This window comes from Cibotium barometz, chromosome 27, assembly GCF_041138505.1.
Source record: "Cibotium barometz isolate CiBa-2024 chromosome 27, ASM4113850v1, whole genome shotgun sequence".
NCBI lineage: Eukaryota > Viridiplantae > Streptophyta > Polypodiopsida > Cyatheales > Cibotiaceae > Cibotium > Cibotium barometz.
Genome location: NC_141072.1, coordinates 50,260,640 through 50,288,545, shown reverse-complemented (window position 1 = coordinate 50,288,545; position 27,906 = coordinate 50,260,640). Strand labels below are relative to the sequence as shown.

The 27,906-nt window shown below is 44.7% G+C and overlaps 1 protein-coding gene across 1 annotated transcript in view; it reads right to left on the bottom strand.

The window, feature by feature from the left end:
* Nucleotides 1-27,906, bottom strand: part of LOC147623491 (GDT1-like protein 5) — a 66,990-nt gene that overhangs the window by 29,134 nt on the left and 9,950 nt on the right. Inside the window, exons 2-4 of the mRNA XM_086821656.1 lie at nucleotides 25,715-25,783; nucleotides 25,425-25,484; nucleotides 24,322-24,369 (exon numbers count right to left, since the gene is read on the bottom strand). Of these exons, the coding sequence (XP_086677782.1) occupies nucleotides 24,322-24,369; nucleotides 25,425-25,484; nucleotides 25,715-25,783 (177 nt within the window). The remainder of the gene's footprint in view (nucleotides 1-24,321; nucleotides 24,370-25,424; nucleotides 25,485-25,714; nucleotides 25,784-27,906) is intronic.

Genomic DNA, 27,906 nt, shown 5'->3' with positions numbered 1-27,906 from the left:
TGCTCTATATACACAAGAAGATCCCGAGATATGATACAAATGAGGTATGGGGGCTAAGGACCTATATATACCCCCCTAGAGGGGGGTCGGCCAGCATAAGGAAAAGCCCACGACTGATAAAAAGGTCCACGACTGCATAAGTGCAGTCGCCCAGCAATCTGGTGCCCAAAACTGATCAAAACCAATCGGCCAGCAGCAAGAGTGCCCACGACTGATAAACATCCAGTCGGCCAGCACTGTACTGCTCTTGGCACCCTCTGGCAGCCCTCCCAAGCCTCAGAAAAATGGAAAAAAATAGGGGAAAAATGCGGAGAGTGGGGAAAAATGGGAAAACACCTCATAAGGGCGGGCACACCCACAACAAAGGCCCTGGTGTATAAAACTGGACAGGAGATGACTTCTAACATGCTCCTCATTCCTCCAAAGGGGATGCAAAATGTGAGCAACAGCATGGATTGGCCTATGAAACCAATCCCAACGCCGATTCCAGATCTCCTTAATATCTTGAACTCTACATGTAACATGTGACATACATAAGAGATCAAGATTTATAAAATAACTCAAAGACTAAAGTTAAAGCCCAAGGGTGAGCACCTGTCACGCGACAAGGTAGTGAAATCATTGAGAGCTTCACCAATTCCGTCCATGAACTCATAAAGCAGCCCAATGGTACTTCCCTCCATGTCTGTGAGCCGAAGGACACTATACATGGGCTGAAGTGCCTTCACAAGTCCCTCTGCATCCTGCCACCAAGTATCTCTCATGACCATACGAGAGAATGCTATAGACTTGGGCTCATCCTTGTCCTCCCATGCTGTCCATTCACGACACACAACAGTGCGTAATAAGCCATGTCGCACTCTCACTAGTCTCTCCACCACAATAAACATATATGCAAACCGAGTTTTGGAGGGCTTTAGAAGCTCAAGATCACTATTGGCCCTGTACATGCTCAAAACCTTTGGCCTCTTTGTGACAAAGTTCACCATGGTAGATGCAGCTGAAAATACATGGCTCACCCAATCAAGCTTCCCCACATCCTCAATCATCAAGTCAAGGCTGTGTGCTGCACAAGGTGTCCACACAATCTTGGGGAACTCCTCCTCTAACATCCTGCCCATGGATACACAATTGGACCCATTGTCCGTGATCACCTGCACAATGTTATCAGGCCCAATTTCATTGATTGCCTGGCGCATGTGGGACATAATGAACTCCCCTGTAACCACTATCCCTGGCACCGATGCATCTATGGCACGAATGAACATTGTGCCTTTGCAGGAGGACACAAGAATGTTGTACACATTTCTCTTCCGCGCATCTGTCCATCCATCACAAAGCAAAGTACAACCATACTTTGCCCAAGTGGCCTTGAGAGGCTCCATCTCCATCTCCACAGCTAGTTGCTCCTTGCAAAGCTCAGTAGTGCGCAATGTCTCGTAGGAGGGGCCATCCCACTCACACCCAATGCGGGAGATAGCTCTCATTGCCTTCTTCCATCGAGGAGTCCTGACAATGTGGAAGGATAATCCACATTGAATAAACAACTTCATCAACTCCCTCGTTGCCTCTTTCATGGCAGCCTTTTGCATCCCTGCCTGTACATGTCCTTTCTTGAACACTGGAAGACTAGTTCTTTTGGCTCGAGGTGCCGAGCTAGAACCACCTGCAACCTCACCACTGGTATCTTCCTCTCTGATACTGCGAGTCCTCTTGGAGACACTTTGACGTGCTTCAGGCTCTCCCAGATTGGGGATATCCTCAAGGGGGATACCTAGCTGCATGGCCTTCCAAGCCTTGAGGCTATCATAGATTTCTTGTGGCACATGCTTACATGGCCCAATGCCGAAACCCTTTGTTTGTGACAAATGTGCCTTCAACCGGGTGACACTGCCATGGTGCTTATCAGCACAAAAGTTGCATTTCCACTTTCCAGAGCCTGAGCCACCATATCTAGACTCGAAGGTGACATCGTTCCAAAGAGAATCACCTGTTCGAGGCATCCTACAAGGCGGGGATAAATGCAAATTGTTGGCCCTGCAAGTGCGACACATAACATAAACTAATCTCAATAGAGCAAGGGTGGACCGTGGAAGATATGCCATAAATATTGATGGAAGAGAAAAAGTGTGCTGCTTTGTGAGTTGTGCAGAGAAAACCAACTTAAAGCAAAACATGACATTACCCCTTTGGAAGACCTCCACAAGGCCCAAGGACACCAAGGAGCAGGGGGCCGACACAAGCGATGGAAGGAATCAAAAGGATGGCACACAAATCTGCAAACTCACAGGCGGCCGCCACTGGGAAGCGTGAATGAACTGCGCCGTACGATTCACGAAAGGAAACGTTTTTTAAGGTTTTTAAAAACTGCATGATGTATGAAACGCGTTTCATATTGTACGAAACGTTTCGTACGTTTTGAAACTGTATGAAACGCGTTTCTATGCAACACTGCTCTGTACAACAGTTGGCTAAGGGCTAGATGGTTGGCAGCAGGAGTGGCAGGGGCAACAGTCAAAAAGCGCATGTTTAATGAAGTATTTCATTTGGGTCCTTGTCCACAAGAGGCTGACATGGTTTAACAATTGGCCGACTGCATATATATAAGCATAATACAAAATTCAGCAATCATCGAGTCTCATCCATCATTCATTCATCATTAGCTCAATAGAAGATATGTAGAAGGGCCAGGGGTCAACCCCTATGGGGCTGACCATAGCCCTAAGTCATGTACAAGCATCTATGTAACCTTTTGTACCATATTAATACAGAAAACCCTGACACCAAAATCTTCTCTCCTCTGTCTTAATCATTCTTAATTATCATCAATGTTCTTAATCAAGCTTAGGGCTATGGATCAGTACAGCAAGGTTTCCGTGCATGCAACATTGGTATCATAGCATTTAGGCTCAGCCACTAAGCATTGTCCCAAGGAAGGTGCACAGTTCCAAGGGAAAGGATGTAATAGGGGAGAAAGGATGTAATAGGGTAGCAGATGGAGTGGTCTGCAAGCATTCCCTGAGGGAAGGTACACATACCCAGTACCTCATTAAGCTCTCAGATCATTTCCAAAGGCCTAGCAACAGGCATGATCAGTTCCGGTAGGTGACCCGATGTTGTGTCAAGGTTAAGGGAAAGTAGGCATGGGGACGGCAATTGAACAGGTGCTCAGTTCTTCAACAAGACTTGGAAGTGGAGATAAGTAGTGAAGGTGTTCAAACAAAAATATCAGTCAGTAAAGTCCACGTCAATAGAAAGTCAGTTGCAGTTTAAGGTCAGTAGAAGTCTAGGGAGGAAGGATGACAGAGTGTCCACCCCGTCATCAAGTTTAGCAAAAGGGAGTGTCACGTGCATGACCGTGCCATGGCTAATCTTCATCATGAATAGGCTTAATCCCTTATTAGTGCAACAGTTAGGATAGCATATAGCAATAGCATCAAAAGCATCTTCATCATCATCGTCATCGTAATCATCAACAGTACCATCATCATCAGCACCAGCATTGTTAGCATCGTTATGAGGAGGTACAGAAGGGCTGTCAGCTGGCAACCAGCACTCTGTCGGCTGGCAGCAGGCCTTTGTACAGCAGTTCGCTAAGTGCTAGATGGTGGGCAGCAAGAGTGGCAGGAGCAACAGTCAAAAAGCGCATGTTTAATGAAATATTTCATTTGGGTCCTTGTCCACAGCAGGCCGACATGGTTTAGCAGCTGGCCGACTGCATCCCTCAGCATATATATAAGCATAATACAGAATTCAGCAATCATCAAGTCTCATCCATCATTCATTCATCATTGGCTCAGTAGAAGATATGTAGAAGGGCCAAGGGTCAACCCCTATGGGGCTAACCATAGCCCTGAGTCATATACAAGCATCTATGTAACCTTTTTGTACCATATTAATACAAAAAACCCTGATACCCAATCTCTCTCTTCTTCTCTCTCCTCTGTCTTAGTTATGCTTTATTCAGCATCAATGTTCTTAATCAGACTTATGGCTGTGGATCAGTATAGCAAGGCTTCCGCGCATGCAACAGCTGGTACTGTCAGTTCAGCAAATACACAAAGCATGTACAACCAGTACGGAGTCCAGACAGCAGCACAGACAGTACGGATCTATGCAAACAGGTGTACGACAGCAAGCATAATGTATGTACGGGGTGCTGAAGTTGTATGGATACACGGACAGGATGCTGGGCTGCTCCAGATTATGTGCATGCTAGGAGTGATGCTGATCCTGCAAAAAGCATGCTCACGCCCTCTTAAATGTATGCCCAGCCATCATGCCATATAAACAGAGTGTCCACATATAAATAGAGAGTCGAAACATGCAGTATGGACAGCCTCCTGAGTAATCCCTTTCACATGTACTAAAAAACAGGGTGCTTTTGTTATAAATAGACTCGCCTTTTGTTCAAAGTATCCACTGTTTTTATAAAAAAAATTGAACTGGTCAACATAAAAACGAACAAAAGTGTACTCCTTGTTTCACATGGCCATGGCCTAGGCTGCTCCCAGTGGCCTATAAGAGTAGCTTCCCATGCATCTTTGATCTTCCAAAGGCTTTACAGCCATCGTACAAATCCATGTCATCCTTCCGGACCCTTCCAACAAAACCAAGGGTGCTTTACTCTGGCAAAATAAAAACTTTCTTACAAAGAAAAAACAATGCATTACAATGACCTTATTTGGTTGGGTAATTATGAATTATCCCTAATGACAGATGCTAGACATCTAGTTATGATTACATTTTTCAATTAGGATAGAGGGATGACCACAGCTGTGGGCTCGTTATGGGGCTGGTTTAGGAAGCTACCTATGCCTTTTATAACATCAAGGCTATATTCAGGTTTTGGGGGATGACCCGGGCAAACAACCCTTGACTCAACATAAAATAGAAAATAGATTAAAAGATTGGGAAGAATTCCCCCTCAATGTTGGTGAAGACCCTTTTGCAGCGTCATTTCCATGCTAATGAGACCTAAATTCTGAGCATGGTTCTTCCCGAGGTAGATGAGTTTGATCAAGAACTAATAATCCGTGATGTAATTCTCAAAGATGAAGAAGTTGTTGATGAAGAACACATATGCTTTGGAACAAAAATTATGTTGATTCGTCGTTGTTGATACTTGCTTCAATGATCATTCAAGGTTGTATTGTACTCCCCTTGCTCCATGTAGACCTCCAAAGTATGCCCAATTTATTAGGCAAGAGGTATGCTCAATTTATTAAGCAAGAGATATTTTGTATGGAGAAGATTTGAGAAATATAGGGACTAGCTATGGAAATGAATTGAAAAGAGATTAAGGTGTAGAGATTAATGGGTATAAGTATAATTAGAGTTAGCAATGAGTGGCTCAATGAAAACATGAAAGACAACGAACTTTGCTCTGATACCAATGTAATGCGCCTTGCATTACAAGCTTGAGGACTTGTAAGACTAGTACTTTGATTCTCCACACAACCATATTCCAGATGGACCCTAAACACATGGTTATATAGGCCTAAATGGTGCATGACCTTCAAACTTCAGTCCCTTGACCTTTTATTTACTAATCATGCCTTTTCATTAGCGATTTCAAATAGGAAATACTAAAAGGTAAGACTAGGATAGATCATTTATATGTAAAAGGTAAGACTAGGATAGATCATTTATATGTAAAAGGTTTACATATAGATAAGGCTCAGAGGATTTCAAATAGGAAATACCTAATCAATAGTTAATACGCAGGCATAAAAGTTAAAGTAAAAGGGGAACTAAATGGTGCACAATGGAATCCCAAGAGACACAAAAGAGGTTGCCCCCTTCTAGGGGTAGCTGAAGAGACATTGTGGCAAAAAGGCCTCTTCCAGAACCCAAACCAGCAGAGCAGATGCAGGTAGCGGGGCGATCTCCCATTGCCACAACTTGTACAATCGTAGCCTTTTGGGCATTGTCCTGGTGCTTTCTAGAGCCCTTCCACATATGAAATGTCCAAAATGGTGATAATTCACTAGACCCATCTACTTAGATCACGAGAACCCAAAGGGAAATCAGAGCATAGTTACCATAAGCGTTTCTCATGAAACGACAAGATATATAGTCAAATTATAAAGCCCTTGGAGACCGTCGTTCCTTTATAAACGAAAGGTAACACGGCATTCATTTTGTTGCTTTCGTAGCGTCCAAACTTGTTCATGCGCACTTTTGGCTGTCCTTTGGTTTTGGGTATAGAGGGAGAGTGCTCAATGTGGCACAATTCATCCTCCTCGTCTTCAGGTTCTGGTTCAACTATATGGGCTCTTAGGTTCCCATTCATCAATTCGGATAAGACAAGTTAAGAATTTCCTTGTAATAGAGAACTTATTAGGACTCGGATTTCAGATGACAAGAAGGTTGTGAGGCCTGCTATGTCTTGTGGGTAATATTCGCACTCACTTGGTTCGTACTCACTCGAAGGTAGGTTTGGACCTGCCAACGTGTAAGGGATGTGCACTAAATCTGCCTTCGGAGGCTATGTCTCTGAAGGGGATGAACCAATCACCTCCGCCACAAGACAGCCTGAATCAGCACAATATCATGGGTTATGTCAACTCCTAACAAGACTGCCTGCCACAAGGTACTTTCCGGATAACACCAAGGGTAAGTTCTATCTACTTATGTAGAAAGCATGCAAGACAATAAAATCACATTTCGGCAAAGACCTCTTTAAAAAATACATTAAGTGAGGTTTTTAAAAAGTATGAAAAAATACAGAAAAAATACAAGTGTCGCGACTTAAGGTCTATGAAGTCAAAACTATTGAGCTATTCTTGGACCCATTAATGTGTGTGCAAATTCAAACTTGAATCCCACTGAGACGTAGCCTCCTAACACCACTGGACATGGTCACTTGTCGGTGAAGGCATTGAGCACCCATTAATTTGGACTTTGACATCATCCTCCCTTGTGGGATACTGGATACCATGCTCTTGACCAGCTTGCACTGTGCAACTGGTGGTGGATAAAATCCAAGCCATCTTGGTGGCTTCACGTGCTCAAAGTTACCATTGTTGAACGACTCCACGTCGTTATACTATATCGAAGGACTTCATTGAGTTACAACTCACTCCCACTGATTCCATGTAAATACTTTCCTCTAAATCCATAAAGTTCTGCCAGACTTGCGTACTTTTCTTGGAAAATGTAGTAAAAGGTAAGGATTTACGGATTGAAAAGAAATGAAAGGTTTAAAGAAAAGCTTGTAAATCTCGTGCGAATGAGAGCTTGGGTGAAGCCCAGCACCACAACCTTGCTCCAAGAGAGTATCAAACATTGAGAGTATAAATCTTTTTTTACCATGCAGCCTTGGCCTGGGCGTGGACCTGCGCACCCTGCTGCCCTGCTACCCCCTACTGGCTGGCCTGATCTGCCCATCATCATGTGCTGCCTCACTTGGGGCTTCCTCGCAACTCCTATGGCCGGCCTTACCCTAGGTTTTGTGCTGCCTCATGGGCCTATGGCTGTCAGAATGCACAGTGGAAATGAAGACAACTGCTGTAGAGAGCAATACACAAATGAAAGAGAGAGAGAAGCTGTGTAACTCTGCTATATACACGACATAGAATCCCGGAAATGTACAATGTGGATTGTGGGGGCAAGGGGCCATTTTATATGGCCCCAGGCTGCTGGTTGGCCAGCCCATAAACAGCTAACAGCAGCCCTAGCTGCCCACGACCAGCAAAAGGCTCAGTCGGCCAGAAGACATGCAATCGGCCAGCACAGAGGGACAGGTCAGGCAGCACCAAATGTAACTCGCCCGGGGGACTAGGGCCTTTGACACACTTGTTGATACCATCAATGCATATTAAAACACTTAAACATGGCCATAGCCTTAACACATCCATCATCACTTTGCATAAAACATAAAAGCTGGACAAAAACATCCACAAATGCTGAAAATGGAGCTTGTACATGTGACACCACATAGAGGCCGGAATGGGCCGACCCCCCCCCCCTTGGAGTATTTTATTACCCAAGGAGAATAATATCATGTACAAGCCTTGAGGGCCTTACTCTCCCCACGGGAGATGCCGGATTATCCATATACAAATGCCATAACACAGCCCAACACAAGGCAACTGAGCCGGAACATAGGCTGTAGAAATGCCGAGCCAACAACATAATCCATACACCTCCGTGTGGGTGCTGATTCTTCCCCAAAAACCACGGGTCTTCATGCAATAGAGCTGGTACAACAGGTTCAGCTCTCCATTCAGCCGGTACAATAGGTACAGTGGCCAGTATAGTAGGTACAATGGCTGGTACAGCTGGTACAAGGGCTGGTACAGCCAGAACAATGGCTGGTACAGCCGGTACAGTGGCTGGTACAGCAGATACAGCAAGTACAAATGCTGGTACAATAAGTACAATGGCTAGAAATCATAATAAATGATTGAATACCCTTGCCTTCAGTAATTTCTTCCATCGTTCTTCGCGATGGAAGCCTCCAAAACAGACCCCAACAGCCGGTATTCTTCATGGGCAGCCTTCAAGAGAGAGAGAAAGAGAGTAGCCATCATTAGGGCAGCCTGTAACGGTGGTAGAGGCTAGTGTGCAGCAAGAGAGCCTCTTTTAATGAAGAGAGAGGGCTTCAATTTATAGATTTGGGCCTCCCATGAGCTAAAATGGCAAGAGAAGGCTACAATGACAAGTGGAGAGCCACACAATAGCTGAAGTGACAAGTGTGAGGCCACTTGTCTCACTTTGATCCATTTTCTAACAAGTGTCAGGCCACTTGTCTTACTTTGGTTCACTTTCTTGCCACATGTCCCAATCTAAGAGATGGGTCCTTCCATAATCTTTACCTCTAAAAATATCCCAACTAGTAGACATTCTGTCATAGGTACTTTGCTGACTGTTGGTATCAGCTCAATTCCAGATGTAATGACGCGAACAGAATTTCCATCGGAGTCGGGCCAAAAATAGCAACTCTCCTAAATTTTAGGAGTGTGGTCCTTTGTATTCTAGGATAATCCATTCCCAAAGCTTTTACTTTCCAAATATTTAGACATCCTGGAGTCCACCAGACTCCTTTCATACTGGGAAATGTCCAGGTTGGTGACACCAGAACAGTCAAGCAACACCTGAAGGCAGCCAACAGCCCAAACACACCTCCAGAAAAATAGGGAAAATACACGGAGAGTGAGGAAAAATAGGAAGACACTAAAACGGACGGGCACACCCACAACAAAGGCCCTGACATAGTGTACAGACAGGAGATGACTGCTAACACCCCCTCTCATCTCCTGGATGTTGAACCAATCCCAGTGAGCTGGAGTGCCGCCGTGTTGGGGTAAAGGCACTATGCCCACCCTTATAGTGTGTACAAGCCCATAAGTTATAGTACATAGTACACTTAGTACTTTTAATGTACTAAGTGCACTATGTGTACTAGTGCAATATACATGTGTGATAGGGGAGTCACACACTCATGCCTCATGAGTTGACTTATCCCCGCAACTCTCTCTCTCTCTCTCTCCCTTGTTCTCTCTGTGTATGTCTCCCACACATGAATTAACCTAACCCTAATTCCATCTCTCCCACACAACTGGTATCAGAGCCTTCAACTGGAGCCATGGTCATTCTGCTGGTCGTACCCTGTGCAAGTTGTACCCTGTGACTGCTATCAGCTGGCTGTCACCCTCATTAGTCTACAGCGCAGCCTGTGTAAAGAGGAGAAGCGACCAGCCAGGCAGGCAGCGCAGCAGGTAGCCTACGCTGCCCAACAGGCAGCCAATCAGGCGCATACCCAGGCGGGTGCCCGTCAACAGCAGGCGCTACATATTTTGGACACCGTGCAATCATTAGCAGGCGAAGCTGGAGGCGAGCTCGTAAGCGGGGTAGTGGTCCACGTAAAAGCCAGGCGTGTTAAACGCTAAGCGTCACTGAAGCGAGAGCAGCGCCTGGCCATTAGCGAAGGGAGCCCATCAACTTCAGGCGTGTAGGCTGGCTCTAGGCGAGCGAAGAAGCCAAGGACACGAAGGCAAGGACGCTCACTGGTGGGTCGAAAGTACAAGGAGGTGCTGCAGCCTGCTGCCCATGCGACTCGTTTACTGTGCCTGGTTTGTTGCAAGTTGCAGCCCAGCAGTGGGAGAGGAACCGAGAGAGTGAAGAAACAAGACCTGCTTTATGCTCTTTTGTTCTTACGCCCGACCTGCACAGAACAGCAGCAACATCATCATCCCTTTTCCTGCAACAACAAAACCCGCCTGCAAATCAGAGAAAAATCAAAAAATTACAAGGTATTTTCCTCAATTTTTTTTTGGGATTTGCAATTGAGCAAGTACATCAACAATTGAGCAGATACAGGTGTCGAATTGCTCAATTTTGAGCAAAATCGGCAAAATTGGGTGACATTGGTCACAATCAGGATCAATTTGCAGGAAATTGGTCACAATTAGGATCAATTTGCAGGAAATTGGATGTCGAAATTTGGGGCTTTTGATGTAATTGTGCAATTAAGCACTCATACATGCTGTATGATGTGAGAAATTGCACATTTGGGCAAAATTGCAGCAAATTGCAGTGCAAATCAAGGGGCTTTTGTGCCGATTGGGTTGATTTGCATGCAGGCGATCGCATTTGATGCTGTGGATAATGTGTTGATGCCTTACAAGCACTCAATGTGCCTGTAAATCAAGGGGCTTTCATTATTTGGATGCATATGTGGCCAGGGGAAAGCACTGTGAACACTCTGGATGCTTTCATGTGCGTCAATGTACCATGTATGATCAGAAATTGATCTTAAATCAAGGGGCTTTTCAAGTTTGTATGCTTGTTGAGCTTGGCAAAGCAACAGGCAAGACATTTATGCCTTGAATCCTCAAAAATCAGCTTGCAGTCAAGGGGCTTTTGCCCAATTTCTGTTCGGGACTGTTGTATGCAGTATACAGGACTGTAAAAGTCTGATTTTCACTCATTTGGACAGCCAGGAGAGCATTTATTGCTATTGTACCTGCTGGTACAGATTTGGCACAGCTTTGTGCAAGTTTTGGCATGGCTGTACACTGTTTTGAGTGACCAAAAGGTTCAATTTCAGCTGCTGTACTTGCCGGTACAGGTTTGGTACATCATTGGTGAGCACTTGGTACTGCTGTACAGTACTTTGGAAGGGCAACAGAGCACATTTAAGGTGCTGTCCAAAATCTGCAGCAACCAGATTTTGGTGATTTCATCACAAACATTGGGAGAAAAGTTGCATTCTTGCTTCCACAGTGGGAGATAAAGCTTGGGAGAACAACTGTGAGCACTGTGTGTGCTTTTGGTGCAGTGTTTGCACAATTTGCAGGGAGTCAGGCATTGACAGGTTGCATTTTGCTATGGCAACCACAGGTGAGAGCTCTTCATTGCTTCATATCAAGAAGCTTGAAGGCTCGCATAATTATGATATTTGGCAAACCCAGTGCTACAATGTGTTGCTCCAGAAAAAGCAGCACAAGCCTATCAAAGAAAGGGGTGTAATGCCCGCTTCTCTTACTGCTGAAGAGTGGGAAGATATGGATGAGCTGGCAAGATCTACTATCATGTTGTCTGTGTCAGACTCATTACTTTTCAGCATTCGTGAAGAGAAGACAGGTTGGGGAATGTGGCAGAGATTGCAGGACTTGTATGTCCAACAAAGTGCCTCAAGCAAAGTGTATTGGTTGAAGAAACTCATAGGTCTTCAGATGAAGGAAGGGGCGTCTATGACAGCCCATCTAAATAAGTTTAATGGTATTGTCAGCCAGGTCATTAATCAAAAATTGGCAATGGACGATGAGTTCAAAGCCACTTTTCTGTTATGCACTTTGCCAGAGAGTTGGGACACATTCAGGACAGCCACTAGCAATTCGCATGCTATGCTGTCATATGCAGATGTTGAGGGTGCTCTTCTTCAAGAAGAGATGAACAGGAAAAACAACTCTGTTGGAAAGTCCAATGCAATGAATGCACGTGGGAGATCCCAACAAAGGGGAAAAAGCCAAGAACGGGGAAGGAGCAAGTCTCGCTCCAAAAAGGATTTGGAATGCCATTATTGTGGCAAGAAGGAACACATTAAAAAGCAATGCTACAAATGGAAAAATGATCAAAAGGAAAAGGGAAAAGGCAAAGACAAAGAGAAAGATGAAGCCAAAGATGTAAAGCCAAAGGGCAAAAGTGGAGTCAAGATTGAAGAAATCAATGTGTCACATGCAGGTGGCAGTGAGGATGAGGTCCTATTTACGTCTTCACTCGATGCCCATTCACTTCTTACAGGTGGTCATGGTATGCACTCATGGATCATTGATTCAGGTGCCTCCTTTCATGTCACAGGTTGCAGAGACTTGTTTGTCAGGTATACTGCTGGCAATGAAGGAGTGGTTTATTTGGGTGATAACCATGCATGCAAGATTCTTGGCAGAGGTGATGTGAGGCTTGTGTTTTCAGATGGCTCACAGCTTATGCTCCATGATGTCAGGCATGTGCCTGAGATCAAGAAGAATCTGCTTTCTACTGGACAGCTTGATGATGCTGATTATGTTACCACATTTGGTAGTGGAAAGTGGAAAATTAGTAAGGGCTCACTGGTTGTTGCCAGAGGCTCTAAGGTGGACACTCTTTATTTCATGCATGCAGGTGTTTGTCACCATGCTAATGTAAATGCAACCGAGCTGCCGGAAATCTCTATGTGGCATAGCCGTTGGGGACACATGAGTGTCAAAGGAATGGAGCAATTGTCTCGTTTGGGTTACTTGCCTTCTCTAAAGTTTTCAAGTTTTCAGTTTTGTGAGCATTGTATATATGATAGGCAACTACAGTGCCCCCACAAGAAAGCTCTTGGACAGAAAGATGCTCAGTTAGAGCTTGTGCATACAGATGTATGTGAGATGCCTCAGCTTTCTTTGGGAGGGACAAAATACTTTGTGTCTTTTATTGATGATGCCACACGTAAGGTGTGGGTCTATCCTCTTCGTTTGAAGAGTGATACATTCTCAGTGTTTCAGAAGTTTGTTGCTCATGTTGAGAATCAAACTGGCAAAACATTGAAGGCTTTGCGTTCCGACAATGGTGGAGAGTACATGTCCAAACAGTTTCAGGACTTTTGTGATGCTAAAGGCATCAAGAGGGAGCTCTCTACTCCTTATGATCCTCCACAAAACGGGACAGCAGAGAGGATGAACAGGACCATTCAGGAGAAGGTCCGTTCTATGTTGTCACATGCTGCGTTACCTCATGGTTTTTGGGCTGAAGCTGTTATGACAGCCGTTCACCTTATAAACAGGTCACCTAACACGAGGCTTGGTGGGAAAGTGCCAAAAGAGGTATGGACAGGAAGCCTCCGTCATACAAGCACTTGAGAGTGTTTGGTTGCGTTGCGTACGTGCACATACGCAGGGAAATGCGCACCAAACTTGATCCTAAGTCTCACAAATGCATATTCCTAGGATATGGTGACAGAGGTGAAATGGGGTATAGACTTTGGGATCCCTTGAATAGAAAGATTATACGCGCAATGATGTCATTTTTGATGAAACATGCATGTATAAGGAGCCTGCAAGGCAACAGGAGCCTGGCAGAGTCATCTTTGATGATGATGGACATCATGGACAACAACAAAGGGCTGTAAATCAGCCATTACAGCAGGAAAACCAGCCCTTAAATGGTGCTGAAAATGGTCCAAATGGACAGCCAGAGATGGCAGAAGATATCCCTATGGATATACCACAGTTAGAGGAGATACCGGGCATGATTTTTCAGCCTTATGGCATGGAACAGGAGCCACCAATGGGTGATATGCAGGCTGGACAGCAACCTGCAAATGATGGTCATTGGGTACGGAGGTCCACAAGACCCTCCAGAGCCCCTGACAGGTTTGTTCCAGGGGTTGACTATTTGATGCTTACTGACTGTGGGGAGCCCTCATGTTATAAGGAGGCTTTACAGAGGGCAGACAAAGCTCTTTGGGAGCGTACCATGAAGTCAGCTCTGCATAAAAATGGAACTTGGAAGTTGGTGCATTTGCCTGCAGGCAAGAAAGTTTTGCCATGCAAGTGGGTATACAGGCTCAAAGTTGCACCAGATGCAAAGCCAAGATACAAAGCCAGGTTAGTGGCTAAGGGCTTCAAGCAGGAATATGGTGTGGACTTTGAGGAGATTTTCTCTCCAGTGGTCAAAATGACCACACTTAGCTGTATTAGCTTTGGTTGCACATGATGATCTGGACTTGATTCAGATGGATGTGAAGACTGCTTTTCTTCACGGTGATCTCCATGAGGAGATATATATGCAGCAGCCAGAGGGTTATGCAGTGAGTGGAAAGGAGAAGCTTGTATGCAAGCTGAAAAAGAGTCTTTATGGGCTCAAACAGGCACCAAGGGAATGGTATCATAAATTTGATACATTCATGAAATCCCAGAAATTCAGGAGAAGTGACATAGATCACTGCTTGTACACCAAGAAAGCTTTGGATGGCAGTCTATTAATCCTCATCTTGTATGTTGATGATATGTTGATTGCCGGGAAATCTCGTAAGGAGATGGATACCTTGAAGCAGAGGCTGCATCAAACCTTTGATATGAAGGATTTGGGTGATGCAAATCACATCTTGGGTATGCGGATACTTCGGGACAGAAATCAGCATGTGTTGTATTTGTCTCAGAAGGAATACATTGGCAAAGTCTTGCAGAGGTTCAATATGGACGGGGGGAAGAAGACTAGTACTCCTTTGCCTCCATATGTGAAACTCAGTGCTATGGACAGCCCACAGTCGGATAGAGACAGGGCTGATATGGCCAAGGTTCCGTATGCTTCAGCTTGTGGCAGTCTCATGTATGCCATGGTTGCTACTAGGCCGGACATTGCATTTGCAGTGGGAGTGGTTTCTAGATACATGGCCAACCCTGGCAAGAAGCATTGGGAAGCAGTGAAAGGTGTCATGAGATACCTGAAGGGCACACAGGATTTGTGCATTTGTTTTGGCAAACAGGATGCATTGGTGCATGGTTACACGGATTTGGATTATGCCGGTCATCCAGATAACCGGAAGTCTACTACCGGTTATGTGTTTACATTCACAGGAGGTGCTGTGTCATGGATATCCAGGATGCAGAAGTGCACAACCTTATCTACTACAGAGGCCGAGTATATTGCAGCCACAGAGGCTTGCAAGGAGGCATTATGGCTATCTCGGTTAGTGGTTGATTTGGGTTATACTGGGGATATTCCATTGTTGCATTGTGACAGCCAGAGTGCCATCCAGTTGGCAAAGAACCCTGTCTTTCATGCAAAGACGAAGCATGTGGATGTGAAGTATCACTTCATCAGAGAGGTGATAGAGAACAAGCAAATTCAGCTTGTTAAGATTCATACGGATGACAACCCGGCTGATCTGTTGACAAAGAGTTTGCCTCCGGAGCGGTTTGCTCATTGCAGACACTTGATGGGCATTGGATGAGGCCAGTTTCAGCCTTGATATGGCCTTGTATATTATCATGTACATGCTGATTTTTTCTTTTCCTTTACTTAAGGGCACTTTGCCTTTAAGTGGGAGGTTGTTGGGATAAAGGCACTATGCCCACCCTTATAGTGTGTACAAGCCCATAAGTTATAGTACATAGTACACTTAGTACTTTTAATGTACTAAGTGCACTATGTGTACTAGTGCAATATACATGTGTGATAGGGGAGTCACACACTCATGCCTCATGAGTTGACTTATCCCCACAACTCTCTCTCTCTCTCTCTCCCTTGTTCTCTCTGTGTATGTCTCCCACACATGAATTAACCTAACCCTAATTCCATCTCTCCCACACACGCCGGAGCATAGCCTGAGGTAGAGACTTCGTGAAGAGGTTTGCCGCATTGTCCTCCGCCCAACAATAAAGAAGCAAGATGTCACCAGCCAAGATCTTCTCACAAACAAAGTGATATTGTATCTCTATGTGCTTGGTCTGGGCATGGAAGACCGGGTTCTGAGCAATAGCGATACAGCTCTGGTTATCGCATTGGATGACCATGGGCTCCTTCTGTGGAAACCCAATCTCGCCAAGCAACCTTTGCAGCCACACAACCTCACAAGCAGCCCAGTACTCTGCCTCTATAGACGACAAGGTAATAGTTGGTCGCCTCTTGCTCCTCCATGAAATAGCTCCTGAGCCGAGGGTAAAACTATAGCCTGATGTAGATCTCCTCGTGTCTGGATCTCCTCCCGAATCTAAGTCACTCCAACCTTGGAGTCGAACTCGGTCCTTCGTTTCACCTCCAGTGGCGTAGAAGAGTCCAAGATCCTTCGTACCCTGTAGATACCGCAAGATCCACAATCCTGCATCCCAATAAGACTTCAACGGTGTCTGCATAAACGAGCTCAAGTCCAATCTGGTGTTCAGCAACCAAATCAATGAACCAACCAGCTTCTGGTACAAAGAGGCATCAACTAGCTCACAAGGTCATTAAATGTAAGTTTTGTGTTCGGGTCCATCGGTGACGTGATAGACTTGCAGTTCTCCATCCCAAAGGCCTCAAGCAACTCATGGAGATACCGCTGTGCTGAGAGACAAAGAACCCCCTCTGGGTCTGCCACATCTCCAACCCCAAGAAGAAGTGGAGTAAGCCTAAATCGGTCATCTCAAACTCCTTACAAGGCAGCCTTCGTCACTGCAATGTGCTCCACATGACTGCCAGTGAGAATAAGGTCATCCACATAAAGGATGATCAATGTGACCATGCCGCGTTCCCAAAAGAGATACAACTTAGGATCTGCAACTGTTCTCTCAAATCTAGTCCGTAGAAAGAAGGAATCAATCTTCTAATTCCAAGCCCTGGGAGCCTGCTTAAGACCATACAAGGCCTTCCGCAACCTATAAACCATCCCCTTTGATCCTGGAACCATCCCCTTTGATCCTGGAACCTCAAAGCCTGGAGGTTGCTCAACATACACCTCCTCCTGCAGGTCACCATTAAGGAACGCAGATTTTCATCCATCTGAAATACAGGCCACCGCTACGAAGAAGCAAGGGCAAGAACGGTCCGAATCGTGGTCATCCTTGCTATCGGTGCAAAGGTATCCTCGTAGTCGATGCCTGGCCGCCATTGAGCATAACCCTTAGCCACAAGTCTGGCTTTGTGTTTGTCCACCGACCCATCTGACATATACTTGGTCTTAAAGACCCACTTGACACCAATGTGACAGACCATTTCGATGGCCTCGGAACCAACTCCCAAGTTTTATTCTTCTCTAAGTTCCACTTGCATGGATTTTCTCCAAGTATCCTGTGCAAGGGCTTCCTTGACAAAAGTGGGCTCTTTGTCCCACATGATACGAGACATCAAAGCATAGTTTACTTGTAAGAGCTCCGCTAAATGACTTTTAACACGAACTCTATGTGATCTTCGAGGTCCGTCCTCTATGGTCCATTCAGAGGGAAGCTCCGTAACACCTGACTCCCGAGGGGTGTCTACCAACCACCTGGGTACTTGAACAGAACGCAAAGCCTCCTCCTCTGCAGGGACTCATCTCCAGCCGCGGACTCAACCTCCTCAACTGACTGAGGCTGTCCAGCTGGAACAATCGACTGGGAATCATTATCAAAGTCATCTGGGTCTCCAAGAAGTGGCGGCTCACCAACAATGGAAACTGAAACATACTCATCAAAAACCACATCTCTACTGACGACGACCTCGTTCCTTTCTAGATCATACAACCTATATCCCTTGGAAAGAGAGTTATATCCCACAAAAACAGGCTTTTGGGACTTTGAGTCAAGCTTCCCCCTCTGCTTCTTTGGAATGTGAACATATGCATCACTCCCAAACACACGGAAATGGGAGACATCTGGTTTCCTACCAAAATACGCCTCAAAGGAAGTCATGTTCTCGGTACTGAAGTCGTCGCAGAACGGTTGAGGATATGGACAGCCATAGCCACAGCCTCTCCCCAAAGTGAACGAGGAAGATCACTATGCTCCAGCATCGTCCTCGCCATCTCCACCACAGTCCTGTTCTTTCACTCAACTACTCCATTCTCTGAAGGCAAACCTGTATTGGCCAGCTCCCGCTTGATGCCATGTTGCACAAAACCGCAAGAATGCATTGGAAGAAAACTCTCCTCCTTTGTCAGCCCTAAGAGTCTTTATCTGCAAGCCAGACTCTTTCTCCACCATCACATGTCACTCCTTGAACTGAGTGAAAGCTTGGTCCTTCTGTGAAAGAAAATAAACCCAAGTGAATATGCTACAATCATCAACAAGCAACATAAAATACAAAGAACCTCCCAAGGATAGTGTCTGCATAGATCCACACAAGTTAGTGTGTACCAACTCCAAAGGTTTTAAAGCCCGCCTGGAAGCCTACTTCGGAAAAGATTCCCTGTGCTGCTTACCACGAATGCAAGAACTACAACATCCCTACCTGAAACATCCCTACCTGCTAACAACATCTGGCTGGCAAGCCAACCACCATCTGGTCCCGGAAAGCTCGCCGCAACGCATCCACATTCAAGTGGCCAAACCGAAAGTGCCACAAGTCACCAATCTGAGAGCCTGTCAATAAGGAGAGTGTTGACAGTTTGTATATACCATTCTCCACTCCACCTTCCCAAACAACCTGGCCACTCTCTCGGTCCCGTAGAGCAACAGAATGCTTCTCAAACTCCACCCAGAAGCCAGTCTTGCAAACCTCATGCACTGACAACAAATGAAACCAAGTGCGGGGACGTAAAGAACACGAGAGGAATGCTTCCCCCCTTTGTCATCGAGAATGATCTCCATCCGGCCCTCATTGTGAATCGGTATGGTGGAATTGTCGCCAATGAAAATGCAACCTGACTGCCATTTAAGATCCTGAAAGAACTAACGGGAAGGAGTCATGCGTCTGAAAGCACCACTATCAAGAATCCACTCCCAAGTATCCTTGGCGATGAAGCCAACTGCCTCCTCGCTCGAAGAAGATGAAGCATCGGTGTCCAACATCTCCAAGTGCACAAAGGCTGGAGTCTTTGCAGCTAAAGCTGAAGAATCAGCACTCTTCCCAGTCCATTTGGGACACTTTCTCCAATAGTGGCCTTTCTCGCCACAATCGTTACAGGTCCTCTCAGCCTTCAATCTCTCACGGTCTAAATCGGGCTTCTTCACTCAGAAGACTTCTCTAACGACTTCCCTTTGCCCTTGCTGTTGTTGTTACGGCCTTTCGAAAGTTGACCAGTCAAGGCCTCAGAAACTTCATCTTGTGGAGGGTTCGTAAATCGCTCTTCCTGGTCCAAGACCATTGGCACAAGCTCCTCCCATGTGATGGTGCTGAGCCTGCCATTGGTGATCAAAGAGGAGTAAAATGTTGAGTACTAAAAGGGCAAATGGAACAACAACGTGATGGCCATATCCTCTAACGATATCTCTTTCCCCGCCTAGAGAACCTCCTGCTGAAGAGCCTGCAACTTGTTGATGTGGTGCTGCATCGTCGACGACTTTGCAGGATTCATCACCCGCATTTGAACTTCCAAGGAGATCCTCTTCATAGGTGATACCCTATTGTACAGAGAAGCCAAATGCTACCAAATCCCTTTGGCCAGCGTCATATGCTTTATGTGATTGATCACCTCTGGTGTGCAATTTAGGACGATGAAAGAACGGACGCGGGCATTAACACGATCCCATAACTGTGCCTATGCCTCCCGTTCCTTCCGTATAGAGGGTAACTTCCCATCTTCCAACTCCGGCCGTGGAACCCCAACAACAATGAAATCAGCCAAGTCATAAGACTCCAAAACAGACTCCACCATTACCTTCCATATGCCGTAGTTGTTCCCGTCCAACTGTCGGTCCACCGGGAACGTGGGGAGTGTTGGAATCTTCACGTGCTTCTCAGCCATCTCAAGCAAGTCTACCATCTCAAGGGTTCACAAGGTCTTGTGAAGGGAGGGTGGGTGGGAAAAAAGAAGAAGAGGCTGCAAATAAAATGCACGGTGGTTGTCCAACGGTGATGGTTGCCTTCTACCCGATCTCCAAGTCCCGTACAGCGGCCAGCCAAACAATCTCCAATCAGCACCTCAAATCAGCAAACCCTCGACGTCCCATTGTCTCCAAGCTTCAAGCCACCTGGGGCTCTGATACTATGTCAGAATGCAAAGCGGAAATGAAGACAACTGCTGTACAGAGCAATACACGGATGAGAGAGAGAGAGAGAGAGAAGTTGTGTAACTCTGCTATATACACCACATAAAATCCCAGTAATGTACAATGTGGAGTGTGGGGGCAAGGGACCCTTTAATATGGCCCTAGGCTGCTGGTCGGCTGGCCCATAAACAGGCGACAACAGCCCTAGCTGCCCACGACCAGCAAAAGGCTCAATCGGCCAGAAGACATGCAGTCGGCTAACACTGAGGGACAAGTCGGGCAGCACCTGAAGGCAGCCGACAGCCCAAACACACCTCTAGAAAAATAGGAAAAATACACGGAGAGTGAGGAAAAATGGGAAGACACTAAAACGGGCGGGCACACCCACAACAGAGGCCCTGACATAGTGTAAAGACAGGAGATGACTGCTAACAATGGCCTCCATGCCCAAAGCTTGTCTACCTTCCTCCCCATAAGAGCTGTGCACTACTGCCCCTCTTCTCCATGCTTTTCCCTGACCATAAGCTCCACCATCCCTGTCTACCAACATGGGCAGAGCAGAAAAAGAATCTCTCATGGGATCTCGTGCATGCTTTTTTTGCTTCTTTCTTCCTTGCCCCTTCCACATCCACAAGCATGGGAGCATTCTTTTCCTTGTCTCTCCCACACATCCACATGCAAGGAAACCAGCCCGCATGAGGGTACTGTCACGTATATCCTTCATGCCTCAAGTTCAATCTTGTCAGTCCAGCCTTTGATACCAATGTAAGGTCTTCACTAGATCGTGCCCATGGATAATCTGACATAGAACCATTGTGGATCAAGATAGAGGACATCTGAGAAACCATAGAAAGGTCTCCATAGACCTGAACTTCTAACACATCATGTGACCACGATAGACTGTGGCTAACAACTCACCATCCAATCGGTACCTCGAACCATTCCTGAGCTTGAGGTCAGATTGTCGTGAACCTGCAAGTCACCAATGACCCCAACCTCGCATCCCATGACTGTGGCTAACAACTCACCATCCAATCGGTACCTCGAACCATTCCTGAGCTTGAGGTCAGATTGTCGTGAACCTGCAAGTCACCAATGACCCCAACCTCGCATCCCATACCACCAAGCTGTAGCTACCCGCTAGGAGCTCCATGGCCGTGAGATCTTGCACACTCTCTAGTAGCCCCAAGCTACTCTAATCAGAGACCCCAAGGTCACTTATTCAGTAATAACCCTGCTATAAGTGGCATGCTTTTATTTTGTAAAGCTTTCATACTTTATTTATAAGCTTTTAGCCATTATTAGCCCTACGGTATTAATTATAAGATCTTAGCCAATCTAGACCTCTTCTTGCTAGCACCCTTAGCCCCTCCAGGTCCCCATGTCCCAACCAAGCCTTTAACCCTAATATTGGGTTAGCACGCATGTCCCTAGCCCTCACCCTAGGTCGGTCAGGACGTAACACCTTGGTAACCAACAATGAGTTTTATCATGGTTCCCATGGCGCTGGAATTGAGCACAATATTGTTGCTGCCTAAGCCTTAGCAATGGACACTCAATAATTGTATGGTTTCGACGACAAATTAATTGCACACCAAACCATCTCTCTTCATGGAAATAAGTATGCTTTTACCGATGACAGGAGGAGAAAAAGGAAAAAAAAATCCCAAGTCTAAGACGTCAATATTGGATCATCCTCTAGTAGTGTCACTACTCCTATGCTAGTGTCAATGGTACTTATGTTATTGCTAGCATAAGCAATTATGCCAGTGTTAATGGTACTTATGCTATTGCCACCATATCTTGTAAAGATGAAAGAGAAGCAGCTAGCTTAGGTGAGGAGGAAGCGGCTAAGCCATAGTTACCAAGAGTTTCAAAAATGCCTCATTTGAAACGGGTTTCAAAAACGTCTCAAAAGTTTCATATTTTTTTGAAACGACCACAAAAAAAAGTTTCAAACAAAAATGTATATATATATATATATATATATAGAATGTACAACAGTACAAGAAATAAGTTTTTAGGCCTTAGCCTATTTTAGCAAGCAAAATACTTGAAAAACATGACTCATGAGAAAACACATTCGATTCATTATTATTCAATGTAAACAATGATTCAATGCTAGAAAACAACACCCATATTCATCTCTCTAGAATCCACATTCCATACATGATACTAGGCAGCCAAGAGTCTGGTACTTCACTTAACACAAAGATTAAAAAACATCTTAATAAAGATAAATCATGATGAGTCCCAAGAGTCATGACAATCACCCACCAAATCCAAAAAAGTACATAGATAAATGACTCAAGGCTCATCCTCCTGCCCATTATCCTCATCCTCCTCTCCATCACGCTCATCCTCACTCTCACTACCACTGGCTGAATCCTCCTCAAATGCCTCATCCGTTGGTGTCACACTGGTACTAGCAAGTGCCTGGGATCGTGTACCACGAGATGTAGCTGTAATCTCCTCATACAACATGGAATAGATATCTCTCTCCTCCTGACGGATGTCGGGAATCTCCTTGCACTTTGTGATATCAATCTTGTCAGGATTGACTTGGCGAGGCTCGATGGGGTTGCCTTTCTGCTCTATCAATCACAAGTTGCAATGACAAAACACAGGCCTCTCCAACTGTACAATGGGAGTCGGAACAGATGCGCACAAAAACAAAAGGAGCTCCTCAAAACGTGTGCCACAAAACAAAAAGTCGGCGCAATGATAAGACGGATTTTTATTTTTATTTTTATTTTTATTTTTTTATTTTTTTTTGGGGGGAGGGGGATGGGATAAAAATGCATTTCATACAACAAAACGTTTCGATCCGTTTCGTACAATCTGAAACGCGTTTCAAAGCTACTATGGGCTAAGCGTAGAAAACTTTATAACATGCAGCATGAAGGCCTAAGGATGCCACCTCCCTCTAATGCATCAAGTGGACAATTAAGCTGTATTAGCAGCATGTATGGAGCCTATTTAAAGGCACTCTTCTCAATGATAATCAAGAAAGCATTTGAATCATTTTGCCACTCTCAGATTGAGTCATGTTTTATTTCTCTCTCTCTCTCTCTCTCTCTCTCTCTATCTCTCTCTCTCTCTCTCTTAGTTCAGTTTCAGTTAGTTGTTTAGTTGTTTTTAGCTTTTCTTACACAGACATTGTATCAGATCCACCAATTGTTGTAACCTTTTTGGTCTCATAGGTCATTTTGGCCTTCTGAAGACGTTAATATATCATTTCATTTCTCTCTCTCTCTCTCTCTTCAATATCCATCATGGATACATTGTACTACCTTTTGGTCTCATAGACCCTCTAGGTCTTTTGAAGACCTTAATACATCTTTCTTTTTCTCTCTTTTGTGTGTGTATGTGCACACCCACTAGTGAGACTATCGGATGACCGGCGACCGCTTCTAGAGGCTATTGGACAATCACAAAGCCTTCTTACCTCTTTATACTAGGCTAGAAATATTTCAAGAAAAACCTTTTAGCTTTGAGAGACCCGCCAGTCCAAGGGCATCTCACGATGGCACTGAGTCAAGGAGGATGTTTGTCATCTAGGAGGATGTTGTCATATGTATGATCGAGACAAGATGTTTGCAGTCCCACACCAGATGACATCAAGTAGACAAGCAGAGACAGGCAGACACAATCATACAGAGGTTTTGAAATGCACCCAAAACCTCTTATTGCACAAGGCAAAGAGCAGATGCTACATGGGTATATTTATAGGTGTTCACTCACAAAACCACATTCCTTCTATCATTCCATCCTTTTTAGTTGCCTATTTTCAGCACCCATTATGAAGTAAGCAGTAAGTTGTTTTACCTTTCTTCAACGTGTTTTCATGCCAATGTGCATGATAGATAAATTCTTGATGTATTACCTTGGGCTCATAGACCCTTGTAGTCCTTTGTAAGATGTTATACAACTTTCTTTTCTTTCTTTTTCTCTCTCCAATCTAATGTCCAAAATACTGTAACTGTAAATGCAAAGGGCCATTGGATCTTGTATAGATGATGTTTGGATCGATTTTATGTAGAACACACGATTTTATGTAGAACACATGTTAGGTGAAAGCATGAGGGTCAGATCCACACTTGTGTGAAAATTCAAGTCCTTGCTAGAAGCTAGCAGCTGGATACCAAAAAAAAACATTTTCCTGTGATGTGTTAAAATGTTCATGAAGTAACACACACAGTTATGGAGCTCTTTTTTTCAACAAGAACTTGTCCATTACCAGGTTAGGTGCTGCCCATCCAAACATTGCAGATAGAATTGTCATGATCTGCAAATCAGCATTAGACATTAATCAATGCAACAATCTTCTTAAAATCCCCCTTAAAACAAAGACACAAAGAAATTGAATTCCCAAATAAAGATTTGAAAAAAACCACATATCATTATTAGTCTAACTAAGCACCCAGGTTTTTCCATCACAGCTATGTCAAAACACTTATGAGTGGCCACAGGTTATGGTCAATCCCATGCAGTCAGTCAAAACATTGCTAGTGCACACTCCAGCTTGTCTTCCATGGGCACCTGTGGCGATGACTCATGTAATCAAGGTTAAATCTACACAACCATTGATTGAGTGTAGGCTAGATCAGCATAACCCAAGCAAATACAACTTTTACACCTACCACCTACACTTGTTATCTCAGCCTACACATTCCCTCTCTACAATAACGATCCCCAAATCCATGATTGCATCCCTTGCCATTTCATTTCACAAAGCTCTTGCTGCAATTAAGCTTCTTCCACACACAAAGCTCTTGTTTGTTAGCTCCTACCGCTTCTAGACAGACAGTAAATTTCATCAAAGATAATCTTTCCTCTCTCAAGCTCCCTCTTACCTCAGTTCCTACATCCTCTACTCTTTCTCTCATTCAAGATTAGTTTCAGACCAATTTCCTGCTTTCTATGGTGGCAGTCAAATACGGGGAAAATGGCCTTCTTATTCCTCGACTAGCCATGGCATAGCACCAAGGGTCATAAAACATGGCTCATGAGAAAGTATCTCTCACCACTTGTGAAAGTACATAGTGAGAGATGCATGTACATGCCATACAAGATCGATCTCTAGAACATAAGACCCGTCACAATACCACTTGTCCCTAGTAAGTGGATCACTCCTCTTTTACTCCTTACCTCTAAAACTTAGTCTCGCCAATCCATAGGCTTAAGATGCAAATAAAATTTCCAACTGCCCGTTCACTAACAAAAACTACTGGGACATTTCACCACAATCTGTAACTTTGTTTTTTTTATAACGTTTTTTCCCACCTTGGATAGTAAACAAACCAGATAAGGTCTACTTAGTATCAAGATAAGAACACCCACCGCAAGAGCTCCAAACGCTCCACCCAAAACCAGCCTCCGGGGGTGCCGCATGGCCATGAGCTGCAGCAAAATCAACCAAATATATGCAAACACATAACCGACAAAAAAAAGTAGAGCTTTTTGCAAATTAAATATCCATGTCATGCAGCTCTAACAGCCATTTGGAAGACTTCATTCTGCCATAGCTAAAACCGTGTTCATGACTTTGATAAATGGGAATCATGTGAAAAATTGAACCTGTTCAAAACCATAACAATAATTGGATAAGAAAGTCGTGTTTTTGTGCATACCGCTGCAACAAAGAAGGTCTTGTCTCCAATCTCAGAAACAATGGTCATTGCTATTGACTTGATAAAACCCTGAAAAAAACACACAACAACTTTTAGAGCTTACGCCTTCAATCAATCTGTCATGTGCATAAAATGCCATGGACATTACCAGATGCTGGTCCAAAAGAAGCAGCCAGAAAAAGAGTATAAGAATCAGAACTTGGAGCACAGAGTGCTATTGGCAGTGTGGACTTGGAGCAAGGCTTGGAGGGCAAGAGGAAGGCCTGTCGGCTGCACACAGATGATGTAGGATGAAGACAAGAGCCTGTCGGCTGTACCAGAAGAGGTCAGCTGCAGCAGGCGTTTCAGTCCATGGTGTGGAGCAGCCCGACCAGTAAAAAGGGGAGTCCAAGCATCAGTCGGCTGGTCCGACGGCACTCGGCCAGCTCCTTCAATGTTCCAGAAGGCCTATAAATAGGCAAGGGTGCTCCTCATAGTGGTCATTCATTCCTTTAGGGAGTGGATCCTTAGGGTCCTTAGTCTAGGACAGATTTTGGTGTTTATCACCCTTTTTATGAAGACAGCCTAGGGCTGTAGAAGAGTACCTTTTTGTACTATATAAATATACTGAATTTTCCAGCATATCGCTCTCTCTCTACTCTCTCTTCATGTCTGCGTTTTGCATCAGCATGTTTCCAGGAGTGTTTAGGGCTGAAAGAAGACTCCCAGAGCTTCCGCGTGTTACACAATCACAGCATGGTAGCACTTCATCTAATAGCCTTCATCAAGTAAATACAAGTCGCAAGAATACTTCCACAAAATGCATCATTTTTTGCCATTGCAGTACTGCTCATAGAACCCTTGCAATTCCCATGCACTAAAAGGACCCCTTTCTAGTGCCAAATTGAAGACAACTCTTATGGCCACACTAGTTAGCAATGCCCACACTATCACTGATAAAATGATGGAGATGCAGCTGCCAGCAGTCCTTAAAGAACATGATGAAGCTAACCCTTTTTGAAGAAACATGTGTTTTTGCATCAAATCGTTTGTAGTTTCTACTGTTGTACAGTTTGGGAATCACAATTTTTCGGCTCACTGAGCAGTGTGTTTCTTACATGAAGATCTAATTAAAAAAATCACTTCACTTATAGATCAACAAAGCATTAACGAGCTTGTGAGCAAAATTCAACCTTGGGCGAATTCGGTTTTTGGACTCCTCAATTTCACTTTATAATTACACCATGGATTTAACAAGAAGAAGCCTCTTAGTCCAGCCTTATGAGTCTTTGGAGAAAAAGAGGATTTTATGTTGCTTGGTTGATGAGTTTATGATGGATTTCCATCAAAGCTACCTTCTAAAATGTCTCCCAAACATAAAGGATAGCAATCCTTCATCATCTCACTTGTGCATTGATAAGCCCAAATGATGACATCAAAAGCCAATAATGCCTATACCTTATGCAAAAAACGTAATTTTGAGAACATCCACTTTCCTAATCCAGATCTAATGGTAACACGTTCTTAAGTCAATCTTAATGAAATACTTGGCTCCTTTTTGTAAAAGGTTCTCAAGAAACGCGCACTCTATTTAAGAGAGTTCTTTGAGGTATCTTCTTCAAAAGACCCAATCGGTCTATGAGACCAAAAGAGATACAATAGTGTCCATGTAATCTCATCATGGGTATCTCTCTTAGTATTGTGTGTGTCTACCCATGTGTCACTTATCCACTTATCTTATCCTAGTGTGTGTCATGTGGCATATTTTTATTAGTTGTGTGTTTGCCTCCTTTCGGGGATTGAGGACATTCCTCAATACTCCGAAATTCTGGCCGTCCTCCGTGCCAATCGACATACTTTCCTACGAGGACATGGTGGGTCTCCTCATTGAGGAAGACCGGCAGCTCAGGGACAAGGGCCCTGACAGCTACAAACTCTGACAGGGTCTATGCAACTCGTACTTTAAAGCAGCCTCTTTCATCCCACAAGAAAGTCTCTCCCGAAGTGGCATCAAGAACCAAGATGCTTCAAAAAGTTCGCAGATCTCCAGGACAAGGAACACGTGAACTTTATTGCGGAGGATCTTGATCTTGCAACAACGTACGAGGCTCCAAATCATGCCACCCTCATCACGGACACCTCCCTATGATGATTGGGAGGATGACAGCTATGTTCTCTAGAGCACTACTGATTGAGGGGGGCATCAACTCTTG